Below are 18,523 nucleotides of genomic sequence, written 5' to 3'. Positions count from 1 at the left end.
GGTTATGACTTCTTTCTTTCTTGGCTGGATATTAGCTGTCAAAATATTAATAATAAGAAGAACAAAAACAACCAAAGAAAATTATACACTAGTGTGTATATTTTTTTTATACTAAACTAGGAGTAATATACTATAGTAGGAGTATTATACTATATTTTTACGAGTAATTGACGGTAATTTTTTTTTAAATTTTAATTTTTTTAAATTTTTTTTTTTATAAATTTGAGGCATGAGTTAAATATCATTATTCAATACTAATTAAATGACTATTACGTATATTTATATATAATAAAACTTTAAAATTAATATAATAATAATTTAATTAGTATTTAAAAATAATAATTAATTATTATCGCAAATTTAAAAAAAAATAAACATAATTTCGAACAAATAACTTTAGTTTTATTTGTTTTTTAGTTAATTAATTAATTAATTATAACATAAATTCCCATATAGTAATTAAGCAAATTTATGCCTATATAAAATCACTTTTGAAAGCCTCATGCCCACTCTCATTCCCAATTTTCAGTTTCACACTCTTTTCTTTAGACTTTTTCATTTTTCCAAGTCTCTCTCTCTTTGCTTTCTTCCTTCATTTTCTTCCCTCTCTCTGCAACTTTTGTCAGACCCATTTTAGAGCTCAACTCACTAGAGTTGCATGTTTATAAATTGAACCCATTACCAATCCATTGATTCTCCCCAAGCTTTTGAAATCTTCTCACTTAACTTGAGCAAAAGTTTTGATCTTTTGGTAAAGTTTTCAACTTTCAAAAGTAAAGATACTTCTTTTTTGGAAGTTAACCAAAAAAGTTTGAGTTTTTAGAAGACGAAAGCAATAGAGTCAGACATAAGAAGGAAAACAAGCTTTTTGGTATCTGGGTCATTTTTTCATCCAGTTTTGGTGATTTTGGGAGGTGGGTTTTGAAGGTTTTGGCTTAAAAAACTTCGATAGATGATTGTTAGCTCACCTTGTAATGCAGGGACTAAATTTTTGGTGAGTTTGTTTTTCTTTTCTTTTTTTTTTTTTACAGTCTTTGCCTTTTGTATTTATCTTTACTGTTTTTTTGTTTTCTCCTTTCATCTTTGTTACTGTATATTTGTACTCTAGTCCTTCATAACTTCATACGTTAGAAAAAACATTTCCTTTTCTCCTACCTTATTGTCAACATTGCTACAAGAAAATGTTTTATATATGAAAACTGCCTTCTTCAAGTTTCAACTTTTGATTTGTTTTTATATGCATATATATACAATATAAGCATATGCTGTGTGTATGTGTGTGTGTGTATTAGTGTAAATGCATGTATGTCCTTTGTTAGCTTGTACCAGTTAACATATTATTTTGATATTAAATGAAACTGTGGTGATTGATTTTGTTAAATGGGTCCAATATCCAATTCATTTCATGCATTCTTGCTAGATTTCTAATCTGGACCCACCAAATATAGTTCTATATTATTGAGTACATTCATAAAAGATTTGATATATATTTGGTTAAGAATAATAATAATATTAAAACCAAACAAATTTCATTCATTCATTCATTCACACACACACACAAAAACCACTTTTAAATTATACTGGTCTGGTTGGATAATTGATGTCAGTGGATTTTAATAATTATTAAAGATACATAGATGATGATGATGTTGGTCCATTTCCAAAGGCCTTAATACTAGTGTACCAAATCTATGCATTAATTTCTTTTTTATAATAATATTATATGACATGATTATGTGTGTTTGTGTGTTATTTTTTTGGTTGATTTATGGACCTTTTGTCCTCTTGTGAGTCTGCAATTACCAATAATTGGTGATATTATTTTTTAATTACTTAGTTGTTGGTGATATTATTGAAGCTGTACCATATTATATGGCTATGCATATTAGAGTATGAATTTGTAAGTGATAAAACTTAAATATGGTCAGTCTGACCAGAACAGTGGATGTCTTTTGTTTATCTTATGATTTTTAGCATCATGTTTGGTTGATTATAATATATATTTTTTTAAGGTTCAAGAGGAATTGCATTCATCTAGGATGCTTCTTTAGTCTCAATCAGTTTGTTTGGTCAACCATAGTTTAATGGGGACTCTATTATTTAATGGCATTGGATGAAATAAACATTCAAACTTGTGAAGAGTATTATTATTAACTAATAAATTTACTTAATACTTTGGTTAGTATTGATCAATATGTTTAGAAATGCCATACTACTTTATAACTGCATTCTCTATGATGTTTGGTTTGTTGTGTTAAAATGACTTGTTTTCTTCAAATTGACCATTACTAATTCTCTTTGCTATGTGAAAAAAAAAAAAAATAGGGGGAAGAAGCCATAGATGTAAGAAAGATGACAGAACACAAACGGAGCCCCTGCTATGTTGACCAAAGCAGCTTCTCCTCGTCTCTTGTATCGTCGAAAAGACAAAAGCCCGATTTATCTATTTCTACTAAGGTATTTTCAAAAGCATATAAACTATATTTGCTTCAACTTTGTAACATGAATCGAAAATACTATTCTTCACCTTGGTTGGTGTTTCTTAAGAGAATTTTGCATATTATACAAGTACTGTTATTCCATGTGAAGGCATTTCCCCCTTGAGGCTTGTCCCGAATTCATTCTTGTGTTGTTCTTATATTGTCATTGTATGTCATTCAATTGCTTTAAACTCAGTTTTTTCTTATGGTCTTGCCCTTTGAAGTGTACCTTTGTTTAGTAATTGTCTTTATTTATTACGGGTTTGCATTCTTTCGTTGCTCTATCAGGAAAGAAAAGAGAACCTCGGGGCAAAAATTGTAGCTCTACAACAACTAGTTTCACCATATGGAAAGGTATGCATAGAAATAGAGATTTGTTTCTAATCTATGTAACCGAAAATTAATTAATATCATCTATGTTCGGTATGAGCTCGTTAGATTCCATCAATTCTTTTTCTTAGCTCCACAACATTATGTACAATTCGCAGACGGACACAGCTTCTGTTCTCTTGGAGGCAATGGAATACATACAATTTCTTCACGAACAAGTTAAGGTTCGGTTAAACTAGCCTTGGCCCTCTTCAGAAATGGAGTAATAGAATAGAGAGCTGTATTCTGTTGTTTTATTAATCTGATGGTCTTATTATTTATGTTCGTTGTGCCCTTGTAGGTGTTAAGTGCTCCATACCTCGAAAGTACACCACCCACTAAGATACAGGTAAGGAAAACAAAAATTAAAAATGAAAACTTTATCAAGATTAGACATTTAATTGTATTTTTATGAAAAGTGCATAGGAAGAGAGGACCCCATGAAATTGAAATTTAGCTATAAATGTTTGAACACTTCCAAAGCCTTGAATGGAGGAGACATCTAATGATAGTAATAGTAGTAATGGAAGGTGGAAGACCCCACAATGCTAAATAGTATGGATGCACCTAATTATGAAATTTGATATTGATGTTGATGTTCTTGGGTGAAAACAATACTTTATTTTGAGAAAAATAAAATCAAACTAAATGTTTAATGAATGGTGATGATTAGTCAAAAGAGAACAGCTGTGAGTAAATTAAGGAAAGTTTTGAAATTTTGGTTTGGTCAGGAAATGGAGGCATTCAAGTTGAGAAGCAGGGGTTTGTGTTTGGTTCCTGTGTCATGTACACTTGGGGTTGCTAGAAGTAATGGTGCAGATATCTGGGCACCAATTAAGACAACTTCTCCAAAGTTTGACACCTCTTCTTCTTCTCCTTCTTCTTCTTCTATCTCACACTCACAATTTCATTGATATTATATCTACATCTATTATATATATATAAATATAGTATAACAGTACTAGTAACTAGTAACTAAACCAAATGGAATGGATGTCATTGTTAAGGTTAAGGAGGGTGAGAGGCACAACAAAGTTTTGTCATCAAGAAATGAAATGTAACTGATACACTATTATTAATTAATTAAATTATATATATTTTTATAGCTAAGAAGATCTTTTTCCCAAATGTAATTTTAGTATATATTTATGTATGTATGTATGTATGTATTGTATTGTACTAGTCTGGTTCAAGGCCAATCTGGTTTATTAATGAATTAAAGTGGTGATGGGACTAATTTGGTAGTTGTTTGTTTGTACATGGCGAACAACTGATTTAGTGAAACTATTTGTACACAAAAATGTGTGAATAATGATAATAATAATTGCACATGAACTCATCCCTAGTAATAATGATGATAATAATAATAAGAGTTTTGCTAAGGTGTCTAGCTGTTTTGACTAGACATTAAAATTAAATTGCTCTAATAGCCATATCTTTATTAATTTTCTAATAATAATGTACAATGTTAAATTCTATGTATCTGTTGTTCGATGTAATACTCCATAGCAAATTTGCTAATAGTTGGACCTAATAAAACCTTACCTGTTTTACCAGACAAACATATGGATTAGTTTACTACTATTTTACTTCATTTTTTATTTGCTATATTCTTACTACGTGTACTTTGATTGAGGTTGTGCTTCTTTCCAACATTTTACACTTACCCATGTAAATTGAAAATATATAATTTTGACAAAAGAGTATATATGTTTCGGAGGATCTTAGTCTAATTTTGTGTGTAAAATTAATAACATGTTCTAAATAAGAAACACGCATGCTATGGATTGTTCAAATTTTATTTTTAATTTGATGTGTTAAATGTTTTTGAATTTTTTAAAATTTTATAAGATATTTTAAGTGCAATTCATAAAAAAAAAATTGAACTAAATTTTTTTCTAAAATACTAAATAGATTAAGATGGTATCTCAAAAAAATTTCATATGAAGATATTTTAATACCATAAGCTTTATATGACTGATTTTTAATTAATTTTTTTAGAAAATGTAAAATTTATAGTAGTCAATTCATTTAAAAGGGTACAAACTTGGTAGACTTGTTATATTTTTTATTTTTATTTTTATTTTTTAAAAAAAACTGAATATTATTTGGGAAATGTAGGGTAACAAATTTCTTCTAAAAGTTTAATTACTTTTCAAATAAGAGAATCGTTGGTAAAAGAAAGGAATGAAAAAGAATTCTTAATTGTACGACTTTTAATAGATGGATTCTGTTCTTTTTGTCACACCCAAGAAAAAATTACTCATCATGTTTTGTGCGGGTATTCATTTATCATTTTGTGTCAAAAATTGTATAATTTTTAAGTTGGTGATCTTTTGATACGTTACAGATTTAATAAGTGGAATCAACTATGATCATAATAATCAATTGTTGAAACCTCACCACACAAAATTGGTGGCTGCAGTAGGGAACGACGGGACAGCAGCTGGCTCTTTCTTCTCCTTGGGTGGGTTATGTCAGTAGATGTTGCATTTCATGGTGGTGGTTTTTGTGGTATGGGAATGGTGAGGATTAATGTTGGTCATTTCTCTGGACTCTATTTTAGGATTAGTTAGTTATGCATGATTTTAGTTGTAATTTTGCTAGATTTGATAAAATATGCTTGTCTTTCTCATTGCTTGCTAGTATTGTTGATAATTGTGTATTCCTGATTAATCAAATAATGATCCTTTGCCTCTCTCCCCTTCCTCTATAACTCTTTTCTCAAGTTGGGGGTTTTATTCTAAAGAAAAAATAAATCTTTATTTATTTTATAATTTCAAACTATAATTAGAGGTAGGAGTGTTTATAAAATGGTCAATTCAATTTGGATTCATAAAGTGTAGATTGTATATTAATTGCCATAAAAATTAACGATCCAATAAATACATATTTATAAATATGAAATTTTAAAATTTATATAAAATTCTTATTTTAATGATAAAAAATAATAATTTAAAAATTTAATACATATAATATAATACTTAATAAATTAAATATATAATCAATTTTAATATATAATTTATTTCTTTTTCTACATATAAAATTTAAACAATTTTTTTTCTTCTTTTAAATTTTTTATTTTATTTATTATAATTTATTATGACATAAAATAAATATAATTTATTTTATTTTAAATTATGTGAAGAAAGATACTTTTTTAATAAATATTAAATAATTAAAATTAAAAAGTAATAAATCCAAGAATAATTAGCTTTTTTAGTCCCTGTACTTATGACACTATACTATGATGCCCCTTAATTTATAAGTGTAGTTAAAAATACCCCTAAAATATATCAGTTGGAATAGTATAATCCTTCTATCTAATTCTGTTAAAATTGACTAAAGTTGACTGTTAAATTAACAATGTGGGATTATACATAGATAATAGTTGAAAAATTATATACCATTAGGAAAATAAATTACAAGTCATAAATTACAATCACAGGAAAATAAAAATAAAAAATAACATCCCAAAAAATAGAATATCATTACCTTAATTTTCCAAAAATCCCATGTACTTTCTAGTGATATCCATCTCTTCAAATACTGTAGAATCCTAATTTTACACCTTTTTCTAATTTGAACTGCTAAAAAACGATTGGAATTATTTTAATAAAATTACTTTTATTAATTTTTTTTAAAAGGTTATGAAATTATTTTTTAATCATCTTTCATTGTCAGTTATTATGTCACCTCATAGTCAATTTTCCCTCTAAAAAGAGATGAAATTACTACTCTATCCTTTGTTATAATACCACATCATCAATACAAACGGTATTTTTAAACAAAATAAACAGAAGGACTAAATGTATGCATATAAAATTATACAAGGACTATTTGTAACAAGCTGAATAGATTAAGGGGCATAATAATATAGTGTCATAAGTACAGGGGGTAAAAAAGATAATTACTCTAAATCCAAAACATTGAATTGAATGCATTATGAAGAAAAGAACGCAGATTAAATTGAATAAATACTCCTAATTGAAGGATAAAGATGTGTACTACGTATCATTACTCTTTGAGTTAGCTATAATATTACTACAGTCTATAGCTATATAGCAAATAATATAACCATATAATTATAAAACATAATTTCCTGAATACAAATATGGGCGATACATTTGGATTAAATTAACACCAACTCTGCAGAGCATTATATGTTGAGTCAAAAATGAAACAAACAAAAATGGGTATTTGATTTGAGTGAAAACACATTTTTCAGCTCTTGAGGCGAACACTCCGACTGATGGAGGCATTGATTCCCGATATCTCTCCTGGATAACGGCTCTTTGGTGTCTTCACATCGCGTACTTGGCCTTGTCGATTCTTCACTGCCTTCTTGTGCTTTTCCTGAGGAACAGAGAAAACAAGGGTTATAGCAAATACACATTACAACGAAGAACAACAAATGATCAAACATTTTAATGCGTTTCGTTAAAAGATACTAAAGTAATACCTTGTATTTCTTTCTTGGATTCTTTAATTTCTTATTGCGTTGCCGAGTAAGTCCTCTGTTCTTCTGAATCTGTTTTATTAATCAAGTATAACACGGTGAAAGTTAAATTATAAAATGTTAGCTAATTAACAAGTTCAGTTCCAAGAATCGAAATTGGGTGTATTTTTCAGTACCTGATAAGATATATGGCGTTTTCCGTCCACAGTTTCAGGCAAAGATGCGACTGGTAGCGTCGAGTCCCTACAGACCGAAGCATATTGTATAATTAACACCACACATACTATCAAGAATACAAAACTAAATGATTGAACGTGTTTTTTCACTTGACAAACCTTGAATAAATCTGAGCTTTGGCAGCAAGTTTTGCCTCTCTCTGTTGTTTTACTTGGTTGTAGAACTCATCTTCTGAGCCCTCTTCTGATTCACCCTCATCATCCATCTCAACATCATCCCCATCCGTCTCAACAGCCCCGATTTCATCTCCGCCATCATCTTCTGCCTCAATCCCAGCTCGTTGTAATACATTTACCTCATGCCTTCTACGCCTTTCTCCAATATCATCTCTCTTTGGTAAATCATCATCTCCAGAAACAACCTTTTGCGAAAGTTACCAAAGAAAATTACTTGTAGCAAAAATGTTTATTGGAAAGATCTTAAAATAACCAACCCCAACAACAAAAAGTTACTGGATAAACAACTAACGGCTAACTCCCAGCTCCTCCCTATGCATCTATTCTAGTATTTCATAACTCAGAAACTGCTTGAACACTGATCTTAGTAGAATTCAAGTTCATAATTAAACAGCATGCTAAATTATTGGGAAGCAGGAAAAGGATAAATAAACTATTAAGAAAACTAAAAGGAACAAAAGAATATTCAACAAAGCAGAAAATTCACAAAATTCAGCTTTTATTATTCATCCTGTTATAGTGCTTCAGTGAGTTCAGTTGTATACGACAAAAATTAGTAGTAAGCCTTCTAGGGAATTATCTACCATTGAAGATCAACAAGACATGGTAACCTGATAAGAAATATACAAACACAAGTATATGTATATACATCATTGAAACATGTTACGGCACACTAATACCAATTTATGGCATATATGTATATGTATATACATCATTGAAGTGACATGTTATGGCACACTAATCCCAACTTATGGCATGCTTCAAATCATTAAATTTTAGTCGATCAAAAACTTATTTGTACCTTTGACTTGTTAGCAGCAAGAAGTTGAGCAAATTTGAGTGAGCTCAATGAACCTGCACGACCATTGGTCAATCCCTGAGCGGCCACTTGAGCATTTCCAGTGTCATCATCAAAATCATCATAAGTTTCAAGCTTCCTGAGGTTTCAAATTTGGCTGATTTAGCACATCACAAATAGAAGACATAATTAATTTGAAGTGTAAGAGCAATTCCAATACCGGTTCAAGGGTTTTTGACGTTTTTGAGCCTTGTCAAGCTTTGGGGTAGTGGAACTAAAGATACCTTTCTGCTTCAATTTTTCCTCCAGGTCAGCTCTTACCTTCAACATTTTCATGCTCTCTAAACCAACCTGTTCATTCTGCCACAATATAAACAGTTCAAATCAGCAAAATGAATATACTTGGTTAAAGAAAACAAAGAGCAGATTAGTGAAAATATATAATTTAAACAAAAATCCATGCATAATTTACCTGGCGTTTGCGTTTCTCCGACTTTTTCTCGCTGTCCTTGATTAAGTCCACCATCACTGAATCAACTTTATTATTAGGCTGCCATACAAAGGAATAACTCTTTAGTCAACTGGAAAGATCATTACCAACATGGAATTTAAAATTACAGATCTGAGAGCATGTTTAAGAAATGAACCTTAATGTAATGCAATTGCTTCTTCACAATAATATATAATTTAAATATTTTGCAAAAAAACCAATAAACGCTAATAATTACAATCATCCAAAGTACATTAAAAGAATGAATAAATTTGTTGGCACTGTACACTTCACTGTCGAATTGAAGGTTAACTATTCTAAACTTCACAAAAGAGACATCCATACTTTTTTTCTCTAAGGTCCAACAAATTGAAGAATCTAAAATAACTTTGTAAAGATAAGAATACAGTAACTACCTCCGCTGCTTCTTGAATATCTGTAGTGGCAAGAGAGCTCACATGGTCTTTTGCAACAGAATCCGATGCGATGCCATTCTCTTTACCAAGCTTCACCACTGATTTCACCATTTTACTTTTGTTAAGAATCTCCTCCAGCTCTGCAGGAAGATTTTCATCGAGTTGTTTTGTCTGTAGAGAGAAGAAGAAATAGAAGAAACGAACATGATTATAGAAAGAAAAAACAATAAAAATTAAAAGATAGCTGCTTCATAGAAGAATTGAATACCTTATCTAATAAGCTCCTGATTTCTACAAGGCGAGCTAGTACAGGATGATCACGGACAGGCTGCCCTTCAGATTTGAGAATAAGATAGAAAGTGATTGCTTGGCAATATGACAACAGAAGAAGCTTCTTCAATTCTAAATAACGAACCCCTCCTTCCAACATGATTTCCCCGTTTTTAACCTAATATGAGTAGTACATCTTTGTAATATTAAAAACCACCAACGAAACAATTAATATAGCACTAAATCTACATGTATATATAATATAGAAATCAAAATGGTCATTTTCATGAAAAATGTTTGAATGTCCAACCTTTACCAAAGTCACATATAACATGCCAATAAGGCAATACCAACGTCAAATAACTACTAAGGTTGGCCAACTTTCGAGGTATATTACTCATTATGAAACTTGTAATGAATTACTAGTTTAGGTTTTGCTTGAAAGTGTATTTATTATATTTCTTGATGCAGGAAAGAAGAAAATGGCAGCATTGGAAACAAAGAAGATAAATGGGATGAATTTTTGTAAACTTTGGGTGCTTTCTTATATTTCATAATTTTATGACTTTTTTGTATTTCTTGATCAAGAAAGAAGATAATGGCAGCATTGGAAACGAAGAAGATAAATGGGATGAATTTTTGTAAACTTTGGGTGCTTTTTTATATTTCATAATTTTATGACTTTTTTGTGAATTTCATTCAAAACCTACACATCCATACAATTGAAAACGTGGTTTGATTCAATTGAGGAAATTAATTTGAGTCCTGACATAGTTTTGACAGAAATATAGTCATCATAAGTGGGTAGCAGCCATTTAAAGGGCTGAAATCAAACATGAAACAATCAAAAGAGCGAACAATACCTTATTTAAAAGTGGATCAACTTTGTTTTCAAGCTGATCAGTTGCATCGTTCAGCTCTGACAGCAAACCAACTAACTCTGGAGCAGAGCTGGAGGAAACAACTGTTATTTAAGCATGGAAACATAGAATTCACAAATAAACAGCTAATTTTATACTACATAGTTTAACAGAATGAATGAAGAGATGAAACATCTTATATTTCTAAAGACACCTACACATGAGATAAAGACTTTCCCTTGTGATATAAGAAAATATAAAATAATTGCAGAAGAAACTTCAAGAAAATGAAGTTATAACTCTACCTAAACAAAACATCCATAAGCTCCTCCTTTGAAAGGGCACTCAAATCTTTCTTAACCTCTTCATAATCTGTACCCGTGTTCTCTGCCCCTTTTGTTTTCAAACTGGACTTTTTGGTGGTTTTTCCTTTAACTGATATCTCCTGTACAAATTGAATATGTGGAATACAACAATCTATAATGTCAATCTTTAATCATATCACAAGAAAAGAAAATCAGAAAAATAATGGCCTGCTGACATCAATATAGTATTGTGCTATTCGATACTCACCTCTAAAGTTAATTCTCTATCACTGTCATCTTCACTTGAATCTTCAACGCCAAAGTCTGCCATAGACATAGATTTTGCATTTTCTTTCTGCAACCTTATCACCTCTGCCTCCTCCTCAGCAGGGGACTCATCATCACTTGATCGTATCTAAAACAAAAATGAAAGAATAATAACATTTAAAAGGCATTGCCATATCACTAGGGAATAAAATTATGTGTAAGAATGTAATTATGCATTTTACACAATAATAACCCAAGCAACAAAGAAAATTATACAGAGAACACTCCTGACAAAATGAGAAGAGTGACTGCTGGAATAAAAACCCTCACCTCAAAATCAACGTTATCAGCATCATAATATATGTCCTTTCTTCCCCCCCACACTGCCTTTTGTTCATCATCTTCATCCTCATCATCACCATGCATATCATCCTCAACACCACCAAACTTTTCTCGCAAGTACTTTTGCTGCTTAGCCACTGCAGGTAATAGAAATAATAGTAACCTATGAGTACTGTGATTGCAGAAAATGGTGACCCCCTTTCAACTAGTAATAATCAATAAATGCAGTACATAAATATTCTAAATTAGAAAATATGTGCACTGTCTACATTAAATAATGAAATGTTCTAGATTATTAAAAATATTGCCAATCATGCCTATCAAGAAACTTTATACCATTTCCCATTATCTCATTTTTCTAGATTTTTAAACACAAACAGTCCTATATAATTTATTCAATATTCAGCCTATGTATGATTTGAGAGAAAGCAACTGGAGGTTAAAAAAAGGCATATTCTCACTTTTTGCAGCAAAACCAGTATCCTTGATGTCGTCTTCATCTTCATCTTCATCACTTTCATCCTTGTCTACATCACCATCCTGTCCCACAATGTCAATTACATTTAAGGCATAATCATCTTAAGATATTCAGGAAGAAAAGATACCAGCTTAAAAACGAGGAATATAGAGACATAAATCAAATTCATTATAAATCCCATATATAAAAATATGAGCCATAGAAATAAGAGGTATTATTAACCTCAAAATCAAAGACAGGTAGTTCCTCATCATCATCTGAATCTTCCATATCTTTGTTCACATCCAACGAAACCAAATCCCTCTGCTTGTGAACTTCAAACACAAAATGTAAAAACACAATCACTTTCTCCACTTAAACCAAAAACAAATAGAAGAAGAAAGAATGAACATACAGGCATCAATTTCGTCGTCCATGTCTTCATTCACGATTTTGTCTTTGTTATGGACTTTCTTTTTTGGGAATCTATCCCCTTTCACCTGACTCTTTCCTCTCTTTCCCATTATTCCTCAATAAAGAAAGCTTGAGTTGAGAATTATACTTCCTTTATCTTCGGTACTTGTCTGGAATTATCCAACCAACTGCAGTTTAGTTTTTGGGCACCATTCACAAATTACTTATTAATAAATTAAGAACTCATATTCAATATATTTTTGTAAGAGAAAAAACTAAATATTTATCTATTCATTACAGTCGATAATGATCAACATAATTTAAACATGTAAGATCATAATTCAGTCCCAAAATCAGATATATAAAATTCATACACTGTTGTCAATAAACAATAAACTAAACATAGTGCAGTTTCTTCCTTGTTAAGATCATACGTGTTCTTAATAAGGTCTTTTACGGTACTTGAGTTACCCAAAACAATACATGAACAAATCACATTTTGCAAGTGATATATAAACACCCACACAACTTTTTCTTAAACAATAAGTCATTAAACATTCAAACAAATACAACAAAGAATCATCTTTTTTCTTCTTACAATCTTTAATAAGTATATTAAGTTAGCATCATCCAATAGGTATAAGAATCAGTATTCGGTATGCAGTGCTATGAATACAAACTATTCATTGCATAGAATCACCATATGCCTTCTGTGAGCCAAGCTATAAGAATAAGTATGGCATCAAAATTAACTCATTTAGGCTGAGAAATACCTACGACAAGCTACTCAGAATACGGCGGAGCCTGTGGACAGTAATGGCGGAAGATTGCGTCGTTGTGGTGGTGGTCCGCTTGGGTCGGCGGTGGTCGGTGGCTGAGAGCGAAGACGGCGGGTTCGCTAGAGAGAACGGTGGTGGCGGCTTCAAGTGATGAATGAAAGGAAGGAGTGTGTGAACTAATATTAGAGAGAGTGATATTATTAGGTTGGGTTGGACTTGGGCCCATAAAATACTATAGGCCCAACGAAAGAAGTGATTATTTCACAAATACAAAAAAATTACAGTCCATAAATTCAATTATTATTAATTTGTTGTTTATTTTTTATTATTTGTATGTTATTTTTTATTGTTATTTTGATGTTATAAACTTGTTAATTTTATATAGTTTTTGTATTGTTTTTATAGAATACTATAAAAGTATAAAAAAAAAATCTTTCAGTATAAAAATGTAAAAAAATTTACAAAAAAAAATTAATTAATGTAATTATCCCATAGGCCATATTAATAAATAATATGTTATTGAAGAAAAATTAAAGGGTTAATGCCATTTTGAAATATGTATTTTGCACAACTTAGTAATTTGACTATTTATTTTGTTAAGTGATATAATGAATCCTGTACTTTTCAAAATGATACAAATAAGACTATAAAATTAATTTTAAATATATCTTTAATATAACAAACTTATGAAATCAATTTTAAATATATCTTTAATATAACAAACTTGAAGATAATTCTTAATATAAACAGATACAGAAAATGTAACTGAGTTTGTAATAATACTTTTAGATCGACTTATTATTAAATTTTATTTTGATAAAAAAAAATTATAATATTATTTGAAAAAATGCTCAGACATTTAGTATTGATGTCGAGACCAAGATCAGAAAGAAAGTCCCTACCAACGGTAGGGGAAACCATAAACCAAGTACGAGATTAAAAAGAGCTCCCTACACTTAGGAGGAAGAGCAAAACCCATTGAGAACGACTTTAGCTTCACTAGCGAAAGGTGAGCAGGGACCCTGAATACCAAAATCAGTTCTGTTATCCTACCTTCTTATATTAAAAAAGGCGAGCACTGCCTCCCGAACCACATTAAAGGAGGCAATAAGCAAAGCGAGAAAAGACAGTGGGAGGGGGAGCAACATCTTATTATCTTCCAGCTATGTGTTATGCTGCTCCCACAAAGCGAACTAAGTGAAGCTCTTAGTTGTTCTTATCCGACTAGTAAAAATGACAAGAACAAAAACTACTAGCTGCCCAGCTCTTTGGCTATTAACGGTCTGTAGGGAAAATGTGAGAAATAAAAACCAGCACATGAATTTATTGCATACGTATCAAAATTATTTAAATATTAAGTAAAATTGAAACCAAATATTGTCTTCTTATTTCTCTATCCTTTGAACAGAGCCCTTGTGAATTGTGACACTGCTTTTCCAAGCTTTTGAGGCAATTTAAGTTCTGGGTGACAATTAATTTGCTGATAAAATGAATATGTAAACTTTGTTTTCAAGTACATATATTCCCACAAGCAGAAAATTTGTCAATCTCTAGAAGTGGAAGAGGAAATTCAACTCTTTTGTTTTGTCTTTCAAATTCAATCAGTTTTATTTGTCTATAACTTGAAAAGGGAACAAGGTTGCTTTGGCATTGAAGTCAAACAACAATACAAGAATGAAACATAATATAATCTAATCTCATTGACTAATATCATACCAGACCAGACCTGTCTCTTCTCAATTCTCATCATCCCAAAACTACAATTATTGCTTCTTTTCTTCTGCTTTCCTTGGCTGCCATAGGTACATAAACATAAAAAAACCAATGAAAAAACAACAGCCAGCATGTTTATTGTTGTGGCTTCAAACAAGCTAAAGCTGAGAAATTTAGTAACACTTAACACAGTCAATCTCATATGAAGTGTTTGTAGAAATTAGCATAACAAAGTGACACAAATGTATAGTCCTATTCCACAGATATTCACTTAAAATGACAACAACATGTACTAATCATTACCACATATAAGACCCAATCTAGTCATCAAACAGTTCAATACTTTTTTTTTTTGAATAAAAACAGTTCAATACTTAATGCTTAAGCCACCATAATTTCTAACTTTGATTTGAGCATGTCATATATGATGATTTTTCAATCATAGAAAAACACACTATAGCACTTGAACATAAAGCATACTTTAACATCTAAGTTTTCACCAGAAAAAAAATCCAATCTTTATTATGGAAAAATAGTTGGATCCCAAACCACACCAACTGTTCGATGAAATGCTCCAACGATAAAAAAGGGGGAAAAATAGAGAATTTACCTTTGTTCCCGGGAAGTACTGATTGATCTCTTCCTCAGGAATGATAACAGGCCAAGACTCCCCTGCTTCCCGGAACATCTGCTCAGTCTCGAGATGCTGACCCTTTTCAAGAATCATGTTCCTGATGTTCTGGGCAGGCGTGGAAGTGGCATCAAACACCTCCTCCACACCATTCACGAACGTTACGGCGATCTTGGGTGGCTCGTCGTCGGTGCGGCGCTTGACGAGGAGTTGACAAGCAGGGTTTGATTCCTTGGCCTTGCGGGCATTGCACTGAGCAAGAAACTCCAAGCAGGAGGCAGTGCGAGGGTCCAAAGCATTGAATTCGATTCTCACTTTCGATAGGAACTTCAACATTGGGAAATTGAAATGGGAATAACACGAAACGAGAATGAAATCCAAGGAAACGACAATAACAGCTTTAAAAAGCTGGTGAGAGTGAGTAACAGAAGAGAACGGTGGCTGTGGTGGCGACTGCTTTGAGAGAGAGAGAAAGGAAGGAAAATGGGTATTAGTTCGTTTGGTCTTTGACTTGGGCCATGGGCCTGGAATATACAATAATAGCCCAACTGTAAAAAAAATTAGAAAAAAATGTATTTACTTTATTTATAATAAAAATAATAATTATGGACATAATATTAGATTTCATATAATGGTTGAGCTAAATTTTATATATGATAGAGGTCATGCCCTTTTTTTCTTACTTTAAATTTTAAGTTTGCTACTTTATGGGGTAGATTTTTGGGGTTGGTTCGGCGGGCTAGTGCATCAATACATGACCAGGGCCAGCCTTGAAACAAAGTGGGTCACAGAAAAAAAATTTATTTTTGGGCTCTTATGTTAGAAAAAATATGGTATTTTTGAAAATCACTAAAAACATATATAATTTTAAAAGAGCAAAATAAATTTTTGGGCTCCCAGGCTAGGTGGGCCCTAGGCACAGGCCTAGCCCGCCTATGCCTAGGGTAGGGCCTGTACATGACTGATGTTTGTGCCGAAGTTGTGATAGATTTGTGGGTCTTTTAGAAAGCTCGAAATGATGTGGTTTGGCATGGGAAATTTTCTTCAGCAAGGGAGATAGTTCTTTTAGCAAAAGTGACCTTTAAGCAATGGAAATATGCTCATTCTAATAGAATGGGGGAGTTATTTGTTCCTACAAGAATGGATGGTGGTCTTTAAGTATTGGTCTAAACCAAGTTTGAATAAGATTAAAGTTAATATCGATGGAGAAATCTTTTTTTCAGATGGAACAGTGAGGTTGCTTGGGATAGTGTTGGCCGATTATTGGAAGCTTTTTCATTGTGCTTTGATGGTCACGAGGCTCTTTTGTTGAGATGGTTGGTATTACGGAGGCTTTAAGTTTGATCGAAAAGACAGATTGGCAAGATGTTCAGCTTGAGTTGGATTATTTAGTTACAATTCAACCGGTGCTCAGTTCTATCTTTATGTCTTCTTCTTTTGGAGAATTGGCTAGTGATTGTCGTCTTATGTTAGAAAGTTTAAAGTTTGTTAAGATTTATTTTGTTAAACGTTATGTAAACAAAGTTATCCATTGTGTTACTCGTGACTCTTGTTTCTATTAAGATCGTGTTTTCAGTAAGGCTCCTTGATTAATAAATACTCCATTCTTTTTCATTAAAAAAAAAGTTATAAACTTGCAAAATATGATTTTTTTTTAAAAAAAAAATTATTTTATACTTTTTATAAATATAAAAAAACTTAAAAAAAAAGAGTGATCGTGAGAGCTTGAAGCCATTCTATCTCTGAAAGTTTACTTTTCATTTGTACCCACCTCCTCGAGCTGCCTAATAAATGCATTTCTCCTCTAATTGTTGAGCTGAGACGGACGAAAGCATTGGATGATCGGATCGGCCAAGGTCAAAGAGGGCCAGACAACCAAGTAAACAATTATTTTATTGTGGCAACTCTAAAGCACCACCTTCTCTATCCATTATTGGAGACAAAAGTAACTATTCCTAATGCCTTCTCCCTCTACCTCTAGTCGGGAGCTAATCTTGGAGAATGAGATAGATTGAATATTGACCTGTTAGATAATAGTAGATTCAACCTTTATCACCGATGGTCTGTCTCAAAAGCAGGATATGCTTCTCTTAAGGTAACTATTATGGTTACCTACCTTTATCTAGTTTTCTTCTTGAATTTTTCCTTTACAAGTATTTTTTTTTTAAAAAAATATATTTTTGTACAAATAATATAGGAGTTTTTGGCGACTAAACTCTCTCCACTACTGTTTCACTTACATTTAATCCTCCAAGCTCAAATTTCGACGATAAAATCCTCCAAACTACTGAACTGGTAACAAATTTAAGGTGTCATCCGGTTAAGTGTCACTATAGACTACTTATGTATACATTCTTGTATATGTGACACGTTTATATTGGTACATTTAATATTATTATTTAAGAATTATTTTCAATATTCATTTTGAAATTAAATAAAATTATAAAAATAAAAAATAAAATATTTTAAAAAATGAAAAATATTATAAATTTTAAAATAATTTTTATATTTTTTAAATAATAATATTAGGTGTACCAATATAAATGTGACACATGTACAAAAGTATACACATAAGTAGTCTATATTGGCAGTTAATTGTGGAAAATAGAAGACACTTTAAATTTGCTACTAGTTCAGTGGTTTAGAGAATTTCACTGTCTAAATTTGAGCTTAATAGGTTAAGTGCAAGTGAAGTGATAGTTGAGAGAGTTTAGCCACAAAAAAACTCATAATATAAAAACCTATAATTATCTTTTTGTTAACATTTTGTTTAAATTTTAGATTTTTTAAGTTCCACGTAACATACAAGTGTCAACATATTATTGAGCCACATGTTATATTTTAATAGGGATATTTACGACGAAATTTCTGTAATATTTTTCAGTTGTTACACATATGATCCTAATAAAAAAAAGTGGCGGTAAAAATCTCCTTCATTACTATTTTGTTGCAACTAAACTATTTTAGCTCTTAAGTGCCAGCTAAATTTGTCAATTTTCCTTCTAAATTGTTAAAGATTGTACTGGATGACTTTTTGTAAAAAAAATTATATTTGTACG

General features: G+C 31.2%; 3 protein-coding genes across 7 annotated transcripts; 1 reads left to right on the top strand and 2 right to left on the bottom strand.

Annotated features, from left to right (window-relative positions):
* The first annotated feature begins 501 nt into the window (after positions 1 to 501).
* Positions 502 to 4,093, top strand: LOC115708028 (transcription factor bHLH153). 2 transcript variants are annotated; one of them, XM_030636192.2, is made up of 6 exons: positions 502 to 994; positions 2,326 to 2,457; positions 2,769 to 2,834; positions 2,969 to 3,028; positions 3,151 to 3,198; positions 3,581 to 4,093. In XM_030636192.2, exons 1-6 carry the CDS (start codon positions 953 to 955, stop codon positions 3,761 to 3,763), a joined length of 531 nt encoding a protein of 176 aa, XP_030492052.2. In that variant the 5' UTR covers positions 502 to 952; the 3' UTR covers positions 3,764 to 4,093. The 2 variants fall into 2 exon arrangements, with proteins under 2 accessions (XP_030492052.2, XP_030492051.2); XM_030636191.2 differs by having other exon boundaries at positions 503 to 994; positions 2,969 to 3,034.
* A 2,818-nt stretch (positions 4,094 to 6,911) lies between these two features.
* Positions 6,912 to 13,311, bottom strand: LOC115708027 (protein THALLO). 4 transcript variants are annotated; one of them, XM_030636188.2, is made up of 17 exons: positions 13,115 to 13,311; positions 12,343 to 12,529; positions 12,171 to 12,262; positions 11,932 to 12,010; positions 11,459 to 11,607; positions 11,130 to 11,276; positions 10,862 to 11,001; positions 10,560 to 10,647; positions 9,695 to 9,874; positions 9,427 to 9,597; positions 8,993 to 9,070; positions 8,741 to 8,880; positions 8,524 to 8,659; positions 7,644 to 7,906; positions 7,485 to 7,551; positions 7,312 to 7,380; positions 6,912 to 7,205 (listed from the first exon to the last, which is right to left on the bottom strand). In XM_030636188.2, exons 2-17 carry the CDS (start codon positions 12,449 to 12,451, stop codon positions 7,074 to 7,076), a joined length of 2,040 nt encoding a protein of 679 aa, XP_030492048.2. In that variant the 5' UTR covers positions 12,452 to 12,529; positions 13,115 to 13,311; the 3' UTR covers positions 6,912 to 7,073. The 4 variants fall into 4 exon arrangements, with proteins under 4 accessions (XP_030492048.2, XP_030492049.2, XP_060964415.1 ...); XM_030636189.2 differs by having other exon boundaries at positions 12,343 to 12,511; positions 13,115 to 13,300; XM_061108432.1 differs by having other exon boundaries at positions 13,119 to 13,300.
* A 1,268-nt stretch (positions 13,312 to 14,579) lies between these two features.
* On the bottom strand, positions 14,580 to 15,944 carry LOC115703673 (uncharacterized). The gene is made up of 2 exons (XM_030630912.2): positions 15,444 to 15,944; positions 14,580 to 14,913 (listed from the first exon to the last, which is right to left on the bottom strand). Exons 1-2 carry the CDS (start codon positions 15,798 to 15,800, stop codon positions 14,884 to 14,886), a joined length of 387 nt encoding a protein of 128 aa, XP_030486772.1. The 5' UTR covers positions 15,801 to 15,944; the 3' UTR covers positions 14,580 to 14,883.
* Positions 15,945 to 18,523: the final 2,579 nt, after the last annotated feature.

The sequence above is a fragment of the Cannabis sativa genome, chromosome 1 (genome assembly GCF_029168945.1).
Source record: "Cannabis sativa cultivar Pink pepper isolate KNU-18-1 chromosome 1, ASM2916894v1, whole genome shotgun sequence".
NCBI lineage: Eukaryota > Viridiplantae > Streptophyta > Magnoliopsida > Rosales > Cannabaceae > Cannabis > Cannabis sativa.
Note: the sequence above shows the minus strand (reverse complement) of the source record. Positions and strands in the feature narration are given on the sequence as shown.

Coding starts and splice junctions, on each gene's coding strand:
- LOC115708028 (XM_030636191.2), top strand. CDS start 953: ATGATTGTTAGCTCACCTTGTAATGCAGGGACTAAATTTTTG. Junction 2,835..2,968: donor TAGTTTCACCATATGGAAAG/GTATGCATAGAA, acceptor TACAATTCGCAG/ACGGACACAGCTTCTGTTCT. Junction 3,199..3,580: donor CACCACCCACTAAGATACAG/GTAAGGAAAACA, acceptor TGGTTTGGTCAG/GAAATGGAGGCATTCAAGTT.
- LOC115708027 (XM_030636188.2), bottom strand. CDS start 12,451: ATGGGAAAGAGAGGAAAGAGTCAGGTGAAAGGGGATAGATTCCCAAAA. Junction 11,002..11,129: donor ATAGAGAATTAACTTTAGAG/GTGAGTATCGAA, acceptor CAATTTGTACAG/GAGATATCAGTTAAAGGAAA. Junction 9,598..9,694: donor TCAGGAGCTTATTAGATAAG/GTATTCAATTCT, acceptor TTCTCTCTACAG/ACAAAACAACTCGATGAAAA.
- LOC115703673 (XM_030630912.2), bottom strand. CDS start 15,800: ATGTTGAAGTTCCTATCGAAAGTGAGAATCGAATTCAATGCTTTGGAC. Junction 14,914..15,443: donor AGTACTTCCCGGGAACAAAG/GTAAATTCTCTA, acceptor TACCTATGGCAG/CCAAGGAAAGCAGAAGAAAA.